Source organism: Lepidochelys olivacea, assembly GCF_965140295.1.
Source record: "Lepidochelys olivacea isolate rLepOli2 genome assembly, chromosome: 5".
Taxonomy (NCBI): domain Eukaryota; kingdom Metazoa; phylum Chordata; order Testudines; family Cheloniidae; genus Lepidochelys; species Lepidochelys olivacea.
In genome coordinates this window covers 25,562,677-25,587,481 of record NC_140415.1, presented here as the reverse complement: position 1 = coordinate 25,587,481, position 24,805 = coordinate 25,562,677, and the positions used below count along the sequence as shown (strand labels likewise).

Here is a 24,805-nt window from a genome sequence, read left to right as displayed (position 1 = left end):
GCCAGCCTAAGTCTTTCAGTATCTCCACATGTAGCATGGCCTATTTCCCCCGCCCCTTCCCCCCCAACTATGTCATTAGGAGAGAGATCAGCAGGGAGATAGGGAGAGGCTAATGTCCAGAGCAGGAAAATAAGATTCAAAAAAAGATTTTAAAACATAGTTTAGGTTTTTTAGATAGCTTTTTCCAATTTTAATGTATTTCCTTGTTTATTCGGTGAATGATGAAACTTCTTCTGAGTGTAAGATTATATTTTAAAAAACAAAAAGGATTTAATTATTTTTCTTCATTTAATTTTGAGATAATATTTGCACAGAATTACCTTAGAACCATAATGAAACATTTCTGAATATGCTTCATGTTGGGACAGCATCATTTCTTTAGTGTTCTGCAGCAATCTACCTAAAGCAATGTACCCAGTATTGCCAATCCCCAGCATTCAAAAATCATGATCCAGGCCCCTGCTAAATCATGAGATTGACTTAAAAATAAGGAGATTAAAAAAACTAAACTTCAGGTGGTTTTGTTTGTTTGTTTGTTTTCTGGTGTTTGAGCCCTTTGCAGTCAGATTTTCAGGCTTTCCTCCACAACCAAAAGGGCTTGAAACTTCCTTTAAAATAAAAATAAAATTAACACTGAGAATCTAACAACTCCAGGAGCTGGTGCTTTAAGAAACATACCAAATGTCATGAAACTCATGATAAAATTGTGAGAACTGGCAACACTATGTACCAAATAATGTACCTAGCACAACACATACCATGCCATGTTTTGTTCCTTAATAATAGGATTATTAATGCTTAGCCAATTGAACGCAGTGGTTGTCTGAAAATTCACATTTGATAAAAGATGTATCTTTTACAAAGCTACTCTACCATCTTCTGGTGCATGACGCTGATCTCTTGTTCTGAGCCCATTAATGAGCTGTACTTGATTAGCCCATCATCCATTAGAGTAAGCATGCATTCAAAGGCTGTATAACTATATTACACAATTGTGTTTATTATATTATTGAATCTGATAACTGTTTAGATCTAAAGTATTTCGTGTGTATATTACACATATACATCTGAGTTACCTTCTGCAGTTTTGCATTTGAGGTACCTTATATCCAGAGTACACAGCTGATCTTCTTGATTTAGAAGTGAGTGACATCTTGAAATTCGATTTTACCACTAAGTTGTTTCACCTTCTTAAGACCTGTCTGGGTCTTAGTCTCCAGGAAATTTTTGATGACCATGAATATCATAAGTAATCTCACTCCATTTTTCTTCTGATACAAATTGATGGCATTATTTGAGAGTAGAAACTCAATTTCCTGGAAGCTGTTTCTGATACTGGTTGTCTTTCCCCTTGACTGGAACTGAACTTTTAGTAGAAAATTCCAAAGAATGAATTCTGTGAATTCTCTGAACAATCCTGAGTGTCCATCTGACAGAGGCAATCAACAATCAGATAGGTACAAATGGCTCCAATTTGGCTCTCTAGAAAAGTCTTTTGCAGGGTAAGTTTGACAAATGTTAAACTTACATGAGATTACAGTAGTTGTCAGCCAAGATAGAACAGAAAAAATAATCATCAATCCAGTTAGGAAAGATGTGGACAAATTGGACAGAATCCAGATAAGAGCAACAAAAATGACACAAGGTTTAGAAAATCTGACCTGTGAGGACAGGTTAAAAAAATGGTCATGTTTAGACATGAGAAAAGAAAACTGAGGGGTGATCTGATAACAGTCTTCAAATATGCTAAGGGCTTTTATAAAGAAGACTGTGATCCATTGTTCTCCATGTCCACTGGAGGTAGGACAAGAAGTAATGGGCTTAATCTGCAGCAGAGGAGACATAAATTAGATATTAGGAAAAACTTTCTAACTATAAGGGTAGTTAAGATCTAGAATAGGCTCTCAGGAAGTTTCTAGAATCCCTGTCATTTGAAAGTTTTTAAAAGCAAGTTAAACAAATATCTGTCAAGGATGGCCTAGGTTTACTTAATCCTGCCTCAGTGCAGTGGCTGGAATTGATGACTTCTTAAGGTACCTTCCAGCCCTACATTTTTTATGATTCTATACCACTTCTAATAAACTGAAAGACACATTTTTTTTGGATGGGGTGTGGCCCAGATTCACAGGATACAGGGGAAAAGAATCATTTGACAAGAATGGTTAGTTAGTATTTCTCATTTGATTGTTTAAAAAAAGTAAGGGATTTACCAATGATCTTTCTTAAACAACTATTTCAAGACACTTGTTTAAATCAAGTTGGTGGCTGAGATTACAGGTAACCATATTGGATGTAGTGTACTACAATTCAATCATGAATAATAAATGAAAACAAACCACAAGACATCATACTGTCCCACAAATGAGAGGAGCCACTAATGGCATGAAGTCCTCTAAAGTAACATATTTTTTAATTATCTTTGGGTTCGGTCCTGGTATTGGTTTTATATCAAGTGTATATGGGCAGATGGGAGAAGCTATTGGAGATTCAGTAGTGGACATACAATGGCTGCCATCTTTGCAATGCTAAATTTTTGTGAACTTATTGTAATTTTTGCTTTGGCTAAATTTTCAAGAAATGTTACAAAAATCTCCATGCATGATACAAAAATGAAAACTGGTTATGTTGCACTACTCTAATCACTCCCATAATGACTATCAAAATCAGAGTCTGAGGAGCAATCTGATCTTCCATTAGTTATCATATAGACAGTCTGTAGTCTTCTATGTCTCTGCCAAGCACTATTCCACAAATGAATAGCCTTCTCTGGGTCAAACTTTTGGATGTCTGGGGAATTCAGCTGAATTATCATGAGATCAGTCACACTTTCAGACATTCCTTTAGAGTGCAGTTGCATCATGGTAAGCTTCACTTGACTGAAGCCACGCTCTGCCTCAGCTGAACTTGCAGGAAGTGTTAGGATCAAATCTACCAGCATCAGGATGTTAGGATACTTGTGCGAGTAATCTGAGTTCACTGAATCCCATGTCAAACTCCGAATGTTCTGAAATCTAAAAAGCATAGCAAAAAATAAATAAAAAAATTGGCCATGTAGATTTTGCATAATCTTTAAACACACTGACTTCAAACATTTTTAGTTTGATGAACTTTCACAATTTCAGTAACTTTATTACCTGTCATATAGCTCTAATTTCAGCATGCTCCATTCAGTGTCAACCTCATCAACTTTTACATTGGCACCTTCCAGTATTGGTTCATAATGCTTAGTTAGGATGGACACCTCCCTTTCACCAAATTCTGTACCAAAGGTGAAAGAAAACATCTGCATAACTTAAAGAAAAACACAAATAATTCGGATTTATTCAGATAGCCAGTGCATAGTTTTCCATACCTTGTTTGATCTTGTCTGGCCAAAGTTTAAAACTTCCAATGGTGGTAGCTCTCAAAACATCTTGGCTGGCATCACAAAAGCAATCACGTAGCCTCCTCACCAGATCACTTAATACTTTGGTTCGTACTGGTAAGATATTTCCATTTCCTACAAGCTGGTGACCATGAAAGTGTGTAACTGCATCAACTAGGCGTTCCTTTGGACCAGATCTGAAAAATGTAGAATACAAAACAAATATTAATCTTTTCTTACACTTTAAGGTAAAACATCTGGTGTAATGGTTAAACACACTCACCTTGTTTTATACATTTGGAGTGTTTCCAGTGTCGACTGCATGGTTGCAAATATATCTGCAATGGAAGAGTTACGATCCTGAGTAACACGGGATAGAATGTTGAGGACATTAATGATATCCAGCAAGAAATGAGAGAACTTGACAACCTCCATTTGCAGAAGAAGCTTTAGAAGGCCTTTGACTTTTTGGTGATTTGAGGCACTTGGGTCTCCTTGCATCTGGAACTCAACAAGAAAAATAATACATGTCAATGAAAATGGTGACAAACAAGTAGCCATGAGTTTGCTTTTTTTTTTTTTGGTCAAGATACATAAAAATTTTAAAGCACTTACCTTACTCATATGCAGGAGAATTGCAGGGTAACCCTTAAGAAGGATCTGGAGAGCTGTCTGTAGGCGAGAAAGCCATCGGGTGCCTCCAATTCGAGAGGGAATCGCTGGACGTAGCTTAAGGGTTTCATATGTGGAATTGAGATTGCTCTTATTTAGAGGTGAGTTATGATAAAAGTAATATATATTTTGCAAGAGACCACTTACAGTGGTGTATAGCTGAATGCTTTTCAGTGCTCCCTTATAAGCCAGTTCAAGTCGATGAGCAAAACAATGCACCGACTGCACACAAGGCTGAATTTCCTTCAGCAGCTTAGCTACCCCATTGTTTTCTCCTACCATGACATCTGCACCATCACTCCCAAACCCAACTAGTTTTCTTGACCAGTCTTGACTTGACAGATTGAGCTGAAGATTTATTTGCAAAGTTTTCACAATGGCATTTTTTATAGTTGAAGCATCAGACTTGTCAACTGATTGAACCCCAACAATCTGGCAGTGGACTTTTCCTTCATAGGCAAAGCGTACATATACAACTGCAGCTTCTTTGATTGCATTGTCTGCGACTCCATCACTAATGAGGGAGAAGAACTTACATTTTTCAAGTTTCTCTTTCAAGGCCCTACGTTCTACTTCAGCAATATAATGTATAAATGTTCTTGCTGACTTGTCATTTCTAAACATAGAACCAATGTCCACACCTTTCATGTCATCCAGTTTGCACATCCAATCAAGGTCTGTAAAAGGACGTCCACACTTGGCTATAGCATGGCATGTTCTAAAAATATTTTCTATTCGTCCTAAAGTTACTTTGCTCATGCTCTTTAACATCTGCTCAGTAGACGCTTGGTCTCCTGTGGCATTGCTGGCAGCTTCCATGCAACTAGCCCAGGCATGAGCTTCACTGCTGTGATGTATATTTATAAATTCAAGCTTAAAGATGTCAGTCCCAGAACAAAAATTATGTATGTTTTCCCCCAAGTTCACATTATGCTTGCGACACAGGGCACAGAACATCACTCCTCTTTTACCGTCATACTTTAACCAGGGGTATTTCGTTAGCCATGTTTTCAGAAACTGGTGATTCCCCTTTGCTTGATGTTCAAAACATTGTTTCTCTTTTCCTTCGTCACTGACTTTGCTCTTGTTAGGAGGGATATTCTTGCTTTTAAAATGCTTGAATGCTTTTATGGCTACAATTTAAAAAAATCATTATTTGGGGCTTGGATGTGATTTGAACTCATACACTCACAAACTTTAAGGCTAGACAGAACTATCATGATCATCTAGTCTGACTCCTGCACATCACAGGCCACAGAACCTCACCTATCTACTCCTGTAATAGGCCCATAACCTCTGACTAAGTTACTGAAGTCCTCAAATTTTGATTTAAAGACTTAAAATTACAGAGAATCCACCATTTTCTCTAGTTCAAACCAGCAAGTGACCCATGCCCCATGCTGCAGAGAAGGGGGGAGAAAACCAGCAACCAAAAACCCAGGGTCTCTGCCAATCTGATCTTAGGTGAAATTCATTCTTGACTCCTAATATCACAAAGAGTTAGACCCTGAGCATGTGGGTGAGACCCACCAGCCAGAGAAAGAATTCTCTGGGTAACTCAGAGCCTTCTCAAACTAGTGTCCCATCTCTGGCCATTGGAGATATTTGCTAACAACATTCACAGATGGGCTATTTGCCATTGTAGGCAATTTAATCATACCCTCCCCTTCACAAATTTATCAAGCTCAAATCTTGAAATGTTAGATTTTTTGCCGCCACTACTCTCTTTGAAAGGCTGTTCCAGAATTTTATTCCTCTGATGGCTAGAAATATTGGTCTAATTTCAAGCCTAAACTTATTGATGGCCAGTTTTTATCCATTTGTTCTTGTGCCAACATCTTGTGCCTTAACTTAATAATTCCTCTCCCTTCCTGGTATTTATCCTCTGATGTCTTTATAGAGAGCAATCATATTTCCGCTCATCCTTCATTTTGTTAGGCTAAATAAGCCACGCTCCTTAAGTCTCCTCTTGTAAGATAGGTACTCCATTCTTCTGTTCACCCCAGTAGCTCTTCTTTGCACCTGTTCCAGTTTGAATTAATATTTCTTAAAAATGGGAGACCAGAATTGCACACACTATTCCAGATGACATCTCACCAATGCCATGTATAATGGTAATAAGAATTCACTCTCTCTATTTGAAATACCTCACCTAATGCACCCTAGAATTGCATTAGCCTTTTTCATGGTTACATCACATTGGCAGCTCATAGTCATCCTGTGGTTGACCAATACACCTTTCTCCTCCTCTGTAGCTTCCAATTGATATGTGACCACCTTACAGCAGGAATTGTTGCTGTTGAAATATAAGTGCTTGACCTGCCACTTTGCACTACTAAATTTCATCTAATTTCTATTACTCCAGTTTTCAAGATTGTCCAAATCTTCTTGTATGATATTCTGGTCCTTCGCCATACTGGCAATACCTCCCAACTTTGTCATCCACAGATTTTTATTAGCGCACTCCCACTTTTTGTGCCAAGGTCACTAATGAAAATGTTCAAAAAGACTGGTTCCAAGACTGATCCTTGAGGAACCCTACTAGTAACCTTCTTTCAGCCTGATAGTTCACCTTCCAGCATGACCCGTTGTAGTTTCCTCTTTAACCAGTTCCTTACCCACCCTTCAATTCTTGTACTAATCCCCATCTTCTCCAATTTAACTAATACACCCATGCAAGAGAAAGAGGTGGAATAAGCACTCCTCTTACTCCCTTTGGGCCTAGATTCCTAAGAATAATCTTGTGCTACATGCTTACTTACTTCAACCCAAAGCAGATAGATAGTGCAGAGTTTTGGCTCCACTTATGTTCCTTGCTGGCCGGCAGAAAAATTGCTGCTGGTATAGAGCAGTAGAAAATCACTACTCCCAGGGAACAAGGAAGAAGAAGAAATGTGACTCAAGGGGGTGCCTTGGAAGCACAATGTCTATGAGAACTACTCCTGGGATGGTGAAGCGTACACATCACCCATTACTCATAGCTGTGCCTAAAATCACAATCTAGCCAAAGGTTTCAGAGTAACAGCCGTGTTAGTCTGTATTCGCAAAAAGAAAAAGGAGTACTTGTGGCACCTTAGAGACTAACCAATTTATTTGAGCATGAGCTTTCAGTGAGCTGTAGCTCACGAAAGCTCATGCTCAAATAAATTGGTTAGTCTCTAAGGTGCCACAAGTACTCCTTTTCTTTTTGCGAATCTAGCCAATAGTTTCCTGTTCTAGAAGTTTATTCTCCTCTTCATAGGTATGCATGAGGTGATGACTTGCCTGAAATGACTAATATTTCAAGATATATATTGCAACACATCACTGTTCATGGAGGCAGGCTCCTGCATGCAGGCATGGTGGGAACCCCTCAAGCTTTGTTTCCAGAGAGGACATCTTGCACCATCCCTGCAGTACACACAATGCCACAAGCAGATGAAGAACAACAAGGCAGCAGGTCTAGATGAGATCCCTACTGAAACCTTTAAAGATGGTGGACCTGCTTATCCTTAAAATCTGGATAAAGGAGGAGATACCCAGTGAAATGAGGGATGCCCTGATTGTCACCCTCTTCAAGAAAGGGGATAAAGTGGATTGTGGAAATTATTGTGGTATCTCCCTCCTAGCCATTGCAGACAAGTTCTGGCATGGATCCTTGCAACCCACCTTCTGCCCGTCAGAAGAAATTTTACTGGAGTTAGAGTGGTTTTTGACCATGTTGTTGAACTGTGGATATGATCTTCACAGCACAGCAGCTGCAAGAAAAGTGTCGGGAGCAAAACTGACTACTGTACATGGCTTTTATTGATCTAACTAAAGACTTTGATTCAATGAATCACCGTGCCCTCTGGACTGTATTTTATATGATTGGATGTCCTGATAAATACATCAATGTCCTAAAATTGCTTCATGATAACATGAAAGTGACTGTTCTGAGCAGCACTGGCTCCCAGAGTGAACCTTTCAAAGTACAAACAGGAGTGAAACAGGACTGTATCATCGCTCCAACCATGTCTGCATTTTTTACTGCTTTAATCCTTACCTAATTGCTGGGAAGTTTACAGCTGGCATTGAAATCGTTTGCAGAATGGATGGAAAGCTGTTCAGGCTTAGCGGAGTAAGATCTCCACAACATCTATTGTGGAATTTCAGTATGCTGATGACAACGCAATCTTTGCCCACTCTTAGAAAGATCTTCAAACTATCCTAAATGTGTTTGCCGATGCTTATGCCTGTCTTTGTTTCACTCTTAATATCAAGAAGAATAACATGCTCTATCAGCCCTCTCCAAAAGAGGTATTACATGCCCCATCTATCAAAATCAATGGAGTGGCACTGGAGAATGTCGATCATTTCCTCTGCCTTGGAAGTCAGCTTTCATCCAAGACAGATACTGATGCAGAAATTCAATATGGCTTGAGCTTTATCAGTGTAGCTTTTTATCGTTTATGGCACAGGGTTTTTGAAGATCACGACATTCAGACAGACACCAAGCTTCTTGTTTATCAAGCCGTTATTCTCCCAACACTGTTGTATGGGTCCGAAACTTGGACAACCTATAGACACCACTTGAAAGTCCTTGAAAGGCACCATCAACACTGCCTTTGTAAGTTTCTGAAGATCAAATGGGAAGACAGGCGCACCAGTATTAGTGTTCTGGAAGACGCACAGACCACCAGTATTGAGGCAATGATAATCAGTCAGCAATTCCACTGGACTGGTCACATTGTCCGGATGCCACACCATCGCCTCCCAAAACAGGTCCTGCTCTCTCAGCTGAAAAAAGGGCACCGTAACGTGGGTGGACAATGGAAGCATTATAAGAACTTGCTGAAGGACAACCTAAAAAAGTGTAATATTGACATTTGGGAGACACCTGCACAGGATCACTTAAAATGGAGTGAAGTCCTATGTGATGGTCCCCTGCATTTTGAACTTGCTCACCGACAAGCTGAAGGGGACAAGAGGTGCAGGAGGAAGGAGAAACTGGCTTTCAGTCATGGTCAACAGCCTCCTACTGAACCTGAAAACATCTGCCTTCATTGTAATAGAACTTGTGGTTCAAGGATTGGCTGTATTAGCCACCTGAGGACACATAACTCCCATGGAAGATGATCATACTCGGTAACAAGTGATCGCTCATCATCATCATCACTACCTTTTTGCAGGTCAGCTGCCAGTTCCTCCTTAGGGGGGAATGAAATACTTCTACAATTTATTTATTAAAAAATAGCAACAGAAACCTCAAAATACATAACAGGAGGGCAGATTACTGGTGGTCTATCACAACACGTATTGCTAGAGAATAGCAATTACAAGTAAGCAATTTTCTCTAATCCAAATACATTTCTGGTACATTCCCCACTCTCCAGGGATGTCTCTAAAATAAAAATATAACATCAAAAATTCTCAACAAATTAAAATAGTTCCTCTATTGCAGACTAATAGGGAAAAGGGACCAACTGAAGTAAAAGCAGGCTAAGGCTCTACTGTTAACCTAAATTACAACCCCAGCTACAAGGAAAAGAGCTGGAGAACTCCTGTCTTAAGAAGAGATACAAGGGACTGCCTGAACCGCAACTCCAGTTCCAGGCAAACGGCTGTGTGGGACTCCTGTCTTAAGGACAAAGCAAGACAAAAATGGGCTTTATGAAGTACAACCCAGCTGCTACCAAAGAGGCTGGGAATAGCCTTAAGGAAGCTCCTCAATAACTGGCTGGGGAAAAGCCACATGAGGAGACAGAACTCCAGAGCGGGAATAGGGGAATCTGCAGTCCCTGTGAAAGACAAGGACAAAATAGGGAAAAGGTAGGAGCAGCCTGAAGAAACAGCAAGGGATTAGAAGGAGCAGTTCTTAGCTGCCTAACACAGGGTCCCTGGGCTGGAGCCCAGAGGAGAGGGCAGGCCTGGGTTCCCCTGTCTCTCCTCCAGCAAGAGGGGAGGTGCAGGCCGTGGGACTGAAAGAGGCAAAAGACAGATGAGGTCCACATGGGCGTCAAAGGCCAAGCATAAAGACCACTGGATTCTGGATTTTTTCCTCATTGGACTTTTCTGTTGCCCTCAGAAGGGTATTGAACTGAGAGGAGACAAGGGCAGGCTATGGAAGCTGCAGACTGCTACAGCACCAGTATGATGGACAATATTGGGTGCTAGAGCAGAAGAACCCCTGCAATGCTGTGTCCTGGAACAAGGGGGTGCTCTGTGAGTTTGCTCCATAGCATCTTACACCCTATTGTAATGGTTAGTGCAATCCTATTCAAAGAGGAATATGATCTAAGAATTGATCAGTCTCAGTTCCTAGTGTCTTCTAGTGCGGGACTAAGGACTAAGTACAAGTTCTGTACTTATTCACAGTGAGTACAGGTCTTTTCCACAAGTAGTTCCACTGAAGAAAATGGGATTATTTATTGAGTACTTCTGCTGAGTAGTACCATACAACAGTGGCAGAATCAGGTCTTAAAGGAAAACTAGTGACCTCGCTATCCAATTCAAAAACTTGGGAAAGTGATATCCTGCAGGACAGAGTCATTACACGTATCTTCCCTTGTGAAAATATATTTGACCTCTTAAGAATCACTAGCTTCCTCTGTGCCATAATAGCACTCCTCCTTGTCTTCTTCCTCACAGGTGTCCCTTCAGTCCCAAACAGCCATGCAGGCTGTAGTGCCAGTGGAAAAGTTGGCACTGGTAGCACAGGCAGTCTCAAGGAGCTGTTGAGTACACCATCACAAGGAGTGCCAGTGGTAAGTGTGCTAAGACTAGCATTGGATGTGTGACAAAGGTTCTGATGGAACAGGGCACAAGCCTTAGCACTGAACACAGACGAAGCTCTGTCTGGTTCTTCTCTGCCTTATCATCAAGACAGTGCTTTGAGGTATCGATATCAGTGCAGAGGTCCATGTTATCATCAGAGTAATTTGTCTGGAAGTAGACATCAAGTCATGTGATATCCCCTACTGTTACTTTTTAAGATCCACTGTCTCATATACCTGTATAGCACTATTTCAAGCAGGGTCACCAGGAGTCTTGGTTGAGTGCCAGCAAATACACAAAGCTGGTCCCCTCTTGATATGGGCTGAAAAGCATAGTTTAAAGCAATGTCTCACTTCACAAGGAGGAACTGGGGTGAAGCACCAACAGGATGGTGCATTGAGTCACTCAAGGCAGTGCACTGTGGAAGAATCTGTTGTATAAACCAGTCCATCCTTGCCACAGAATTGTGCAGTAAAATCTAAGCTTTCATTAAAAAGTTAAGTTTCTAGACCTTTTGATTGCCTTAACTTTTCCCATGTGAATAGAATTTAAACAGGTATAGTGTTTTTTTCTTAAGTCTTCAAACAGCCAGCCTGAAAAATGGCTCTGAGAGGTATGAACTGCCACATACAAGTCAGTGCTATGCTACTCAGACATTGATGACAACTTAAGTGTCAAAACTGTAACAACTTTGCTGCTTAGCATTTAGCAGAGACATTTAGCTAATGTACTTATCCATTTTTGTTGACACAGCCGTGAACAATGGAGAGAATAGTGGGGCATGTGGTTACTGTAATGAGAAACTCTGACTTCAAGTCCCTACCATTTCAATAGGGCCCGGAAGGCTTTTAAATGCTCTCTAGAACTTCTGACATCAGGTGACATACAATCACACACTCCAGTTAATCATGGCTCTGCTGAGACTGCTGATGTAATTGTGTCTGTCCATGAAGAATTTAATACAATTATAATATGGGCATTTTCTGAAACCACTGGAGTGTCTTCCTTTCTCCATCCTATAAGTGAGGTCAGCAAGACAAAGAGAGAATAAGGCAACAAGTGTGTTGATGTTCAGATCTAAAGATTTGAACTGTGGGATGGAAGCAGATGAACACTTGGCATGTTGAAAGAACTGCCTTTCCTCCCATGTATCTAAAAAGAAACAAGCTTTGTGCTGAGGAGATTCATGACTCAATGCTTAAGGTATTGAGTATTCATAGAATCACAGAATCATAGAATATCAGGGTTGGAAGAGACCTCAGGAGGTCATCTAGTCCAACCCCCTGCTCAAAGCAGGACCGATCCCCGACTAAATCATCCCAGCCAGGGCTTTGTCAAGCCTGACCTTAAAAACTTCTAGGGAAGGAGATTCCACCACCTCCCTAGGTAATGCATTCCAGAGTTTCACCACCCTTCTAGTGAAATGTTTTTCCTAATATCCAACCTAAATCTCTCCCACTGCAACTTGAGACCATTACTCCTTGTTCTGTCATCTGCTACCACTGAGAACAGTCTAGAGCCATCCTCTTTGGAACCCCCTTTCAGGTAGTTGAAAGAAGCTATCAAAAACCCCCCTCATTCTTCTCTTCTGAAGACTAAACATCCCCAGTTCCCTCAGCCTCTCCTCATAAGTCATGTGTTCCAGTCCCTTAATCATTTTTGTTGCCCTCCACTGGACTCTTTCCAATTTTTCCACATCCTTCTTGTAGTGTGGGGCCCAAAACTGGACACAGTACTCCAGATGAGGCCTCACCAATGTCAAATAGAGGGGAACGATCACGTCCCTCGATCTGCTGGCAATGCCCCTACTTATACAGCCCAAAATGCCATTGGCCTTCTTGGCAACAAGGGCACACTGTTGACTCATATCCAACTTCTCGTCCACTGTAACCCCTAGGTCCTTTTCCGCAGAACTGCTGCCAAGCCATTCGGTCCCTAGTCTGTAGCGGTGCATTGGATTCTTCTGTCCTAAGTGCAGGACTCTGCACTTGTCCTTGTTGAACCTCATCAGATTCTTTTGGCCCAATCCTCCAATTTGTCTAGGTCCCTCTGTATCCTATCCCTACCCTCCAGCATATCTACCACTCCTCCCAGTTTAGTGTCATCTGCAAACTTGCTGAGGGTGCAATCCACACTATCCTCATCCACATTCAATGTGTTGAGGCCTAATCTCATTGTGTAATCAGCACCATGAAAGCCAGTAAGTCAATGCCTTGTTGAAACACCAGACAATCAGGTGAAACAAAATCAGGCCAATGCACTAATGGCACAGAAATCACCTATGCTGTAAATGGAGCAGTAACATAGGAACTAAGTTCCAAAAGGGTCAGTAGTGTAATTGGGCACTACTCAAAAAGTAGGAGCCATGCATAGAAAATTCTTTTTAGACCAAAACTACTTTTTTAGGCCCTGATTATGCATCCCTTACTCAAATCAATTAATGTTTGTTCAATAGTAGTCCCACTGAATTGAGTAGTCCCAATAAATTGAGTTCATGAGACTACTTACATGAGCAAGTACTATCCAATGTGAGTACCACTGGTTGCAGAGTAAGCCTTCAATATTAGGAGCCTGACCAAGGAAAAACATGCTGAAAAAAATCCTGTACACCATCACTGGAAAGCAGACCCTCACCACTGAAGTGCTGACAAATCCTGGGAAGCTTCTCTATTGAAAGATGGCAGAAAGAAACTCACCTTGGAATTTGGGGTGCAGCCTGTGGAACTTTAAAAAGGTGTGCAAGACACTCCTGTGCACCAACAGCTCAGAAAACTTGAATGATGGGAATTTGTTTGGAATCACAGACCCAAGAGAACAAAAAACAGGACATCCACTGTAATAACCTATATATTTCCCAGTGATACCTTATCTTGTGAAATAAATGGACTGGATTATTTGAAACTTCTATAGTACCTTTTGCTATTGGCTCTAACACACCTGAATTATACATTAGAGTTGTTGGGAACACTGGGGCATGGCCACTAGGTAACTCGAGGGGATGGAAGACCACGAGTGTCGATGAAGCCCCCTCGCACTAGGCCCCGGTGTCCTTGCCCCCGGCCCCCTCCTGCCTGGAGGCACTCGCAGCAGCTCTGTGTGCTAGGCCCAAGTGTCCTTGGCCCCCCCGCCTGGAGGCACACACAGCAGTTATGCTGAGAATCTGCAACAGTATGTTGCAGAGTCAGACTGCCTGAAACTAAGCAAGGCCAAACAGGGGAGATATGGAAGAACAATGCTGAATAAAGCAGCTTTATGTATAGTTTAACAAATGATACAGAGAATCAGGGAACTAGCTGGGAACTGGATTGGCTGGCTATATGGATACTTGGAGCAGCTTGCTATTGGATAAGTATGCTGGGAAAAAGGATGTATAAAAGCCTGTGTAACTTCCTGCTCTGTTGTGCAGGATTTGAGATTTTATTCTCCCTGTACCTTTTTGCAGCTGCAAATAAACATTTCTGCTTCTCCACCCCGTTGTGATTATTGGGTGTAGCACACCGGGTAACGAACCACTCAAGCTGTTGTTCAGCCTCTCGGCACTGGGTGCCGGCAACAGAGTGAAACCTGCACAACAGACTACCCTTAATAGCAACCTTTTGTCTTAAGATACACTTCTGCTTCACTTTAATAGAAGATCACCTCCTGGAAACAACAGGTCTCTGGCTGTCTGAATGGCTGTTCAGTACAGATTTTGCTGCAATTTTTAACTAGCTGTCAATTTCTACTTATTGAATTAACTTTAATTTTCAATAATGGGATTTTAAAACTTTTTAACAGCTTTATTCTAGTTGTACATAGTTTATTATTTAGCTTTAACAATAGCTGTAAATGTAGCACAGAGATAATCTCTCATGTGCAGTTCTTCCCATTGATAATCAAATTAATTAACAGCTATGAGCGTGAGCTCATTTAGTAGTTCTTTGGACCACTGGACTACCTCCATCTACAATCTGCATATCAGGATCTATACCTTCGTGTCTTGGTATTTGTGTTAGAAGATACCTGGTATAGGCCCAATCTTGCAAATCATAAAGCATGTGTCTGCAGAATCAGGGTCAAACTGGACTCCTCACTAAAGAAGTATGGCCCAGTGGTTTGGGCACTGGCCAGAGACATGGGACACCTGGGTTCAATGCAGAGCATGCCACAGACTTTCTGTGTAACCTTGAGCAACTCTCTATGCCTCAGTTCCCCATCTGTAAATGGAGAGGAGAGGAGATGCGTGCCACCGGGCTAAACCACCCATTGTAACCATGAAAAGGACACCTTTACAACCAAGGTGGTCATGAGATATGTAGATGTAGACTCTTCACTAAATTCCTTTCTTTACTTATAGAGATTATTTGATTTTCAAAATTTAAAAGACAATATAATCAGAACTTTTAGAAGTTGGCAGTCTTCTTTCTTTCCTGCTCATAAGCATCCATCAGCTAGTCTTAAGTCAATACATGCAAAATCTGCTGTTGGATGAATGAAATGCCCTACTGTATCCCTAACTGATTTGACCTTCTTCAAAAATGTTCAGCAGAAGTACAATTTTATTACTGCTTTTGAGAGATAGAAAGAGTGTAGCACTCATCCTTGAAAACATAACTTTTCTTAAACTTTCCTCCCATACTCAGCAAATAATTTCATAGTTCTGGTGTAACATCGGAGGTCATGGGAGGAAAGGCATTATCTCAGACAGCCAGAACCAGTCGCATGTAGGACTCAGGACAGAAATTCCGAACTCTACACTGGCTCCCCATTGAATAGAGAGTGGAGCACTGGGGTGATGAGTTCATGACAACCTGTATCTCACCTCGCACTTATGGTGATGTGCACCCTTAAGGCAAGTGGAGAGACCAGTACTTGCAGTCAGATATTTACAGGTGATGCAATTGTTGCTGAGCCCTGGACTACACTAGGACTTTAGGTCGAATTTAGCAGCGTTAAATCGATGTAAACCCGTCCACATGATGAAGCCCTTTTTTTCGACTTAAAGGGCTCTTAAAATCGATTTCCTTACTCCACCCCTGACAAGTGGATTAGCGCTTAAATCAGCCTTGCCGGGTCGAATTCGGGGTACTGTGGACACAATTTGACAGTATTGGCCTCCGGGAGCTATCCCAGAGTGGTCTATTATTGTGACCGCTCTGGACAGCACTCTCAACTCAGATGCACTGGCCAGGTAGACAGGAAAAGAACCACGAACTTTTGAATCTCATTTCTGGAGACTGCGGGAACTGTGGGATAGCTACCACAGTGCAACACTCCGGAAGTCGATGCTTGCCTCGGTACTGTGGAAGCACTCCGCCGAGTTAATGCACTTAATGCACTTAGAGCATTTTCTGTGTGGGGACACACACACTCAAATATATAAAAACGATTTCTAAAAAAACGACTTCTATACATTTGACCTAATTTCGTACTGTAGACATACCTATATTCTTTCACAGGGTATGCCAGAGGGGTATAGAGTGAGAAGGCGGCTTCTTGCACCGTATCCCACACCTTCATTAGGAACAGGGAAAATCTGGCCCATGGTATATTAGAGTACCTCAGAACTCTGCTTTGAGACCCATAGTCTTCTGAAATTATATTCTTCCCGCTCAGTTCTTAATTGTCAATATTATAAAAATTTTCATTGGTATATACACATATTTAACTTTTTATAATTTAAATCCATTTCCATTATCAATGATTATTTTAAAGAGCTGTTGCTACATTTGCTATAATATTTTCTGTTTTTCACCTCCCTTGTCCCATTCACCTCCCCTGTCCCCTTCGCAGTATGAAGATGTGATTTTTTGTTTTAGCTGTTCAGACCCTGGCTCCTTGAGCCTTTGTGGCAAAAATGCAGTCAAAGCTATGGAGCCAGCTGTGCTCTACAGCCAGAGACACTGAAGAGCATCATGAAGAGATGAACTCCCCCTTCAGAAGCTGCTGTCTAGTGATTATGCCCTACCCAATTCCTTCATATACCCAGAGAGCGGAGACCACGACTCTTTTTCTACATGGGATTGTAGATTATATAGTTACGGCACTGAGTATGCTCAGTGGATTCCTGATCTCTCACCAGGGAGTGTGGAGCTGATTCTTTCTGTCTGATAGCCAACCAGAGGGGCCTTGAAGAGGACACACCTCCATAATACAACCCTCCTATCTGACAGCTCTGAAATGGTGACATTGACCAGAAGAGAATACACGGCCTTCAGGAAATGAAAGGATGTGGTTTTCCCAGTGAATCTCACCCACCTACAAAAAGGTTAACCTTTCTGATTAGTTTATAACTCCTCTTCCCTTGTGGAAGTCAGCTGCATGGAAAATATTGCAGACCTAAGGTCCATGGGTCCAGTGAAGGACTGGGACCCAAGTGATTCTGCACCTCATTCTCTATGACCAGGTGTAGGTCTCTTATTATTATTTCCATTATTGTGGCCTGTCTAGCCTCACTATTAATATGTAGTTGGCTTATATAGCAGTAAAGGAATATGATGCTCTTTACTGGCATTGCTTAAGCCAAGGATTTGGCCAAGAATGATAATGTCATTTATATCATCATACACTTATATGGATCCCAAAACACTTTACAACTTTCAATAACTGTGTCAGGTATATCACTCATTCACACACAGAGACCCTTTTAGGACAAGAAATGAGGTAATCATATTCTTTGGAGTGCCACAGAGGAGTTTGGTAACAAAATATTACTTAAACTGGAATTTGCTAAGAATATCAAGGTAACACTCTGTTTGCAAGCTTTTAACACAGTTCCGCATGACATTCTCATAAGCAAACTAGGGAAATGTGATCTAGATGAAATTACTAGAAGATGGATACACAACTGGTTGAAAGACCATACTCAAAGAGTAGTTATCAATTGTTTACTGTTAAACTGGGAATATAAAGTATGTATAATATAAAGCATCTAGTGGGTTCTCTCAGGGGTCAGTACTGGGTTTGGTACTATTCAGTATTTCCATTAATGACTAGAATAATGGAGTGAAAAGTACGCTCATAAACTCTGAAGATGACACCAAGCTGGGAGGGATTGCAAGCACTTTGGAGGACAGATTTAAAATTCAAAATTACCTTGATGAACTCAGACCAATTCTCAAATTTTAACAAGATGAAATTCAATAAAGACAAGTGCAAAATCAAATGCACAACTACAAAATGGGGGATAACTGTCTAGGTAGTAGTGCTGCTGAAAAGGATTTAGGGGTTATAGTGAACCACAAACTGCATCTGAGTTGCTAATGTGATGCTGCTACATGTAATTAGTCTGACTGCCCCACACTTCCTCGGTTATGCAGTTGACATAACAAGTTGACAGCTTGAGGTGATATGGCTGTAGTGTTTTGCCATAGCTCCTTATTTTCAACAGAAGTTATATTCTCTGTTTACAAGTAGAGGATTATAATATCATGTGGGGAATAAGCAGCACCAGCAGATAAGTGGCCAAGAAATAAGGACTAAGGGGCAGATCCTCAGCTAGTGCAAATTGTCATAACTCCTTTAAAGTCACTGGAGCTATAACAATTTACACCACTTGAAGATATGCCTCAAGTATCTTAATTTCATATGGAGGTTGTTTGCTTTGAAGACTGAGGGGAAATAAATGTAAAAAAAGGATATATAATGTGCAGAATTGTTTTTAAGTAGGCTGTTTTCCAAAGTCAATAATTATTTACTGATATATACAGCAACTTTAAGTGTTAACACGTTTCAGTAAGTAATGAATCCAGATAACATATAATAACATAACAAAAATGTCCTTTCAACTAAATTAGGCATGTTACAACAATAAAATAAAACTACAAAGTAAAAATAAAATTATATTTTTAAAGGAGACAGAAAAAACCCAGGAACAAATAAGAAATTTTTTGGTACATGTGCCAAGTGAATAAGGCAAACCATTTTAAAAGGGCAAGCAATAGGGTTGGAAGACATAAAGATGAATCACAGTGCCTGAATTATGAGAGAGGACAAACATGAGACAAGCTCTGCAAATATAAAGATCAATTTTTAAAGAGCCTCAAAAGTTATCAGTTATAGATTTTGAACTTGTTTCAATTTCAGAGGTAAACAATTCACTTGCCCAAACCAAAGGATATCATAGGAATGACAGAGATGATGAATTATATGAGCAGAAAATATGAAACAGAAAGAAAACCCTTGCAACAATTAAGATAAGAATTATCAGATCTGGTTGAAAAATAGGGAAAATGTTTAATGGAAGTCCCCCTACCCCTTTTTTATTTGAAACCAAGTTTCAATAATTTCTGATCAGCTCTTGATGTTCCTAAGGGCTGGCTATGTTTAACATCAGAGGCAGTGGTATTTTAATAGGGCAGGGGTGGGCAAACTACAGCCCGCGGGCCGAATCTGGCCCACCAGCCGTTTTAAGCTGGCCCTCAAGCTCCCGCTGGGGAGTGGGGTCTGCCCCACTCCAGCGCTCGAGCCGGGGAGCAGGGCTGGGGGCTGCTCCACGTGGCTCCTGGAAGCAACTGCATGGCCCTGCTCCAGCGCTTGAGCCGAGGCTCAGGGTTGGGGGCCACTCCACGTGGCTCCCGGAAGCCGCAGCATAGCCCCCCTCTGGCACTCGACCTGTGGAGCAGGGTCAGGGGCCGCGCCACACAGCTCCCGGAAGCAGCGGCATGGCCTCCTCTGGAACTCCAATGGAAGCTGCAGGGGCAGTGCCTGTGGATGGGGCAGCATGCAGAGCCGCCTGGCCATAACTCCGCGTAGGAGCCGGAGAAGGGACATGCCGCTGCTTCCAGGAGCTGCTTAAGGTAAGAGACGCCTGGAACCTGCACCCCTGAACCTCTCCCCATACTCCAGCCCCCTGCCCCAGCCCTGATCCCCCTCCCACTCTCCAACCTCTTTATCCCAGCCCAGAGCACCCTCCTGCACCCCAAACCCCTCATCTCCAGCTGAAGCCTACACCCCTTCCCGCACCCCAACCCCCTGCTCCAGCCCTGATCCCCCTCCTGCCCTCCAAATCCCTCTGACCCAGCCCAGAGCACCCTCCTACACCCCAAAAATTTGCCCACCCCTGCAAAAGTGGGCAAATGAGTGAAGTAATTGTGTGTGTGCATATTCATGTGTGTGCAGTGAAGGGGATAGGTTTTTTGTATACCATGCTGATGGGTATCTTAAAACCTAAATAGATACATATAATATATTTGTAGGCACAAACGTGTACGTAAAGCTCTTTGGGATTCTTCTCGATATAAGGTAATTATGTACAAGCAAAGATTTTAAGCTGTGCAGACAGATTTTTGAAAGATTAAATAAATGAAACTATATGATTAAATAAGAGATCTAACTGGAGAGGTAAATGATAAATAAGAATCAAAAGATTTTCTACTTTTGAAAGAAATATAATGAAAGAAAAATTACCCTCGGAAAAAATGAACACTAGTTATGGAGGTCTCATTACCTATGTCTACAAACAAAACTACAGCTCCTACTCATACTTAACATCAAATTGCAGCTAAATAAGTTTACTGTTCTAAAGATTTTGATTTGTACTCACAAAAGTGCTGGGAAATGGACATAAATCTGAACCCCTTTTAGTATACATTATAGAAGATATTTGAAATCATGGGCCCAGCTCTGAATTCCTTACTCAGGCAAAACTCCCACTGAAGGACAGACTTCCAATTGAATTAAATGGAGTCTCAAATTTAGCTATTTCAAATCCAATGATGCAACAAAATTAAACTGATGTCAGGCTTACAGTATCTGCAGTTTTTGATGCAAATAATAAGAAGATGGTGGCCATTGGCTATTTTATATTTGGTAAATACTGAAATAATAAGGCCTGGGATAAATTCTGACTACAAATAATCTGTCATGATTGATTAGAAAGATAATCTTCAAACTGTACATGCCCTGAATGCCAGAGAGCAGCTCAGGTCTAAGTTGTCTATTTTTCACTATGTCTAAATTTACAAGTATTCTAAATGATTTTTGGATTTAGAATAGAGAAGTAAATAAAGACTTGATTCATGGTTGCTTCATTTGAATGGTTAGCTCTACAAATTGGACTGATATGGGTCATACAGGTCATGATTATGAAGAAATGGCATAAACTACAAACATAATCATGCATATCAATTATAAATAGAAGAAAAGAATGGGACAGAATTTATTTTAGTTAGTTTAGAAATGCAAAGCGGGTGAATTTAAAATAGGATTCAGTAGGGCACATTTAGTAAAATATTAATAAGTTCCAGAAAACAAAGATGCATTTTTGGAAATTAATCCAGTCATAAGAAGGTGCTGCTGAAGAAAATCAAAGGAGATCAGATCAAACAAACTTAAGTAGACAGTTGGATTTTGCTGACAAGATAGACTACATCCAAAAAGACTGGGGAAAAAAAGAAGAGAAAAATGTTGACTGTGAATTAGTGGCTCAATTTCAGACCTGTCCTGGGTCTTCTATTACAGAACAGGGACACCCTTACTAGAGAACAATACAGCACATTCATCAGGGGTATACTTTAAATTACCATAAGAAAACTGATCAAAAGACTTTATGGACCCAATAAACATTAAAAATTCACCTCAAATTAATACAATGACACTAACATATATGTTTCCTTGTTAACTGAGAGATTGCACCAGCATATATCTAGGTCCAGTACAAGTCTGTTTTTTAATCCATTGATGCTCAGAGTTGTGAGTAAGGTGTCTCCATAGAGAACCAAGGGTGAAGGACAGAACAAAGTTGTCTGTGAAGCACCAGCAGCTCTTTAATACTTTACAGTCCTAGGAAACATAAAACTGTTTAAAATTTAATTTTTGAGATGACTGAACTTTATGGCCTCACCCTATTGTTAAAATATACTGGATTTGCCTTTTCTCCTCTGATTTTGTCAATCTATTAAATATATCATCAAGACAGCCTTTTTTCTTTTCAAAAATATTTTCCATCCAAATTTCATGTGAAAAGGCACTTTACATCTCTGTTTCTTCCAAAATTAATTCTTTCTCCTGTTTTTAACTCTCTTCTCTGGTTTTCCAGAGAAGTTAATTGAGAGACTGCATTTAATTCAAAATTCTGCTATATGTAATCACAGTAATGTTATACCCAGCCAACTTGATACTTAAACATGATACTTTAACATTCTTAAATCCTTTGCCCGGATTCTGATGAGGCTTCAGATCAAGTTTAGGATTTTTGTTATTTACATACTGTAGAACAGGGGTTCATTGTACCACGATCCCCTTCTGATGAAAAAAATTACTACAGGACCCCAGCAGGGGGGACCAAAGCCTGACCCCACCCAAGTCCTGCCACCTGGGTGGGGGGGCCAAAGACAAAGTCCCGTTGTCCCGGGGAAGGGAGGGGCAAAGCCAAAGCCCAAGGACTTCAGCCGCAGACAGGGGGCCTGTAATCTCAGCCCCACTGCACAAAGCTGAAGCCCTCAGGCTTCGACCCCAGACAGTGGGGCTCAGGCTTTGGCTTCGGCCCCTGGCCACAGCAAGTCTAAGCCAGCCCTGGCAACCCCATTAAAATGGGGCTGCAACCCACTTTGGGGTCCCGACCCACAGTTTGAAAACCGCTGCTATGGAAGACTTGTTCTTTTAATTTTATCCAAATGTGCAGTCTTGCCACTTAATCGTTCTGGTGGTGGGGAATAGAGGTATTAGGATTAATATCTGTAGGTATTGTGTATCTGTAAGTATCTATATTAATGCCTAATCCTATAGCCCATACTCATAAGTAGTCTGGTGACTTTAGTATCACAAGTAATCTGAGGACTACTCACATGAGTTAGGATTGAAGGATTAGGCACTATCATTATTATTCTTTATTATTATTATTAATTGGTTGGGGCAATGAGAGCTCTAAAAGTTTAGAGGTTGTTGGTGGCCTGGGTGAATGTGATTGGCCTCAATGACTAGGGAGCCTAGATTCTTGTGCTAAAAGACAAGAAGAGACAGGAAAGGGAGAAATTAAAGAGGAGTGCTGTTGTGCTGTGATCTCTGCTTATTATACAAATCATAACTGACTTATTGTCATATTATCCTCCCTTGACTGTTTGTTGTACCCACCTGTTGTTTCTTGCCATATACCTTGAGCGTAAGCTTTTTGGGATAGGGATAATTTATTTTTATACTCATATGTGTTTATTGCTTAGAAGACATTACCATACTACAAATACTACTACTCCAGCTACTACTGCTAATATGGATATAAACTAAAACCAATTCGTTTTGATCCCAGTGGTTTCCCCTGTTGTCATCACTCTGGTGAATGGCATGTCAGCAGACAAGAACTGAAGTCATTGGCTGACGCTGATATGCGTTAGCATATTTGGTCATAAAGTTTCCACCATCCATGATGTAAGAAAGAATGAGGTTCCCAATCTTGCATATATTACCAAAACCTGGCTGGACAATACTGCTGGACCTGTATTTGTGCAGTTGGTCTCATTTGGATGTTTTGTACAGTAGGAACTGAAAAGGATTGCTGAGGAGGTGGTGAGTCTGTGCTGTTTGTATCCAATCTACTGCATAGGTCTTTCACCAAAAATGGATTGAATACAATATGTCCATCTTGTGTGTGAGATCCCAAATAAAAGATACTAATCTTGGCATACATATCACACCAGTGTTCCTACCTGAGTCCCTGCTGGTGCAGTGTTAGATTCTCCTGGACTGTTCATGATCAGCCACTTAAACATCTATTCTGATGATTATTCCTCTGAATAAATTCAGGCCTCCATGAGGACCACGGCTGACGACAATCTTGAGCTAGTGTTTAGATAAGGACTGGAGGTGGGTTGACTGGATATGTTACCTATGTCTTTGGACCATTACCTCCTGCAGAAATAGAAGATTGCAGCATACCTTTTTCATTATGGCAAGGAAACGGTTTTGATGGTCTGCTCTTGATGGAACAAGAGCACTCTGAAGGGGAGGGCTGTTCTTCCAACAGACCACTCTATTATTGTTTTCAGGAGGGTTTTTAAAGTTGTTATACTGTGGAGGAGATAAAGAAAAAATTTTTTTCTTCTACTATCCCATCTCCAAAATCTTGTTCCACAGACCTTTTTCGATGACTGATAACTTGGACAATCCAACTGACTCCACTCAGACAATGACTCTAGTTTGGTTTGTGAGGAAACTCCTTTTTATTTTGTGGAGACACTTTGATTCTGACCAAAGTGTCTGCTTCTGTGGAAGCAGGGCAACTGTTTGGGGGACAAATGCTGTCATCTGTTTCAGCCAGTGGTGCTCTGTGAAGTACTGGAGGGCGATCTTTGAGCCCCAACCTCAGTTCTGGATTCATGTCCTTCCTGAACCTGGGGAGGTTCTGAATCCAGTGATAATCCAAACTGTCAGTGCCTCTCTTAAGAGTATGCTGCTGGCTTTCTTAAAGAATAATTGATAAGGTTTTTGTTCAAGATGCAAAAAAATGATGTTGACTTATCTGGTTAACTACAGTCCTGTATCTAATCTTCTCTTCATGGTTAAAATTACCTACATATCTCAGATTTCCTTGATTCTTGTCAACTGGGGTACCAACTAGGTTATGGGACAGAGATTATGTTGATCGCATTGATTGATGACTTCATCCTATCAGTGAATGAAGGCTGAACATGCGGATATCTTTAGATATATCCACTGCTTGCAACACCACTGACCATAGTAAGTTGCTATGGACCATATGTATGCACCATGGGGGAAGGGACAGGGTTGTCCTCAATTTTTTTCTCAAAGTTCCCAGGAAGTAGTGTTTGGCAATTGCCATTTCTCCATGAAAGTACTAACTGCAGGGTTTCTTCTTGTTCAACATTTTTTTTAGGAGGGTCAGTGAGATAGCATGAGCTGCATTGCTTTCAACAGACAGATGATTCCAATCTATTATTTCTGTTCCTTCTGCCCCAGATAGTACAGTAGAGTACCTTTTCCAGTGTTTGGCTGTATTGAGAGTGAGCTGGCTAAAGCTCAATCTAGATATGTTGATTGGTTGGGGAAACCAATCGGAAGATATGGTGAGGATTATATCTGCTTCTCTGATTAAGGTGTCTG

At 40.9% G+C, this 24,805-nt stretch overlaps 1 protein-coding gene across 1 annotated transcript in view; it reads right to left on the bottom strand.

Annotated features, from left to right (window-relative positions):
- Window positions 1-292: 292 nt before the first annotated feature.
- The window catches only part of SPEF2 (sperm flagellar 2), a 111,945-nt gene continuing 87,432 nt past the window's right edge, over window positions 293-24,805 (bottom strand). The window contains exons 31-35 of the mRNA XM_084628061.1: window positions 3,980-5,169; window positions 3,648-3,865; window positions 3,353-3,561; window positions 3,135-3,258; window positions 293-3,011 (exon numbers count right to left, since the gene is read on the bottom strand). Coding sequence (XP_084484187.1) covers window positions 2,636-3,011; window positions 3,135-3,258; window positions 3,353-3,561; window positions 3,648-3,865; window positions 3,980-5,169 — 2,117 coding nt within the window. The 3' untranslated portion in view covers window positions 293-2,635. The remainder of the gene's footprint in view (window positions 3,012-3,134; window positions 3,259-3,352; window positions 3,562-3,647; window positions 3,866-3,979; window positions 5,170-24,805) is intronic.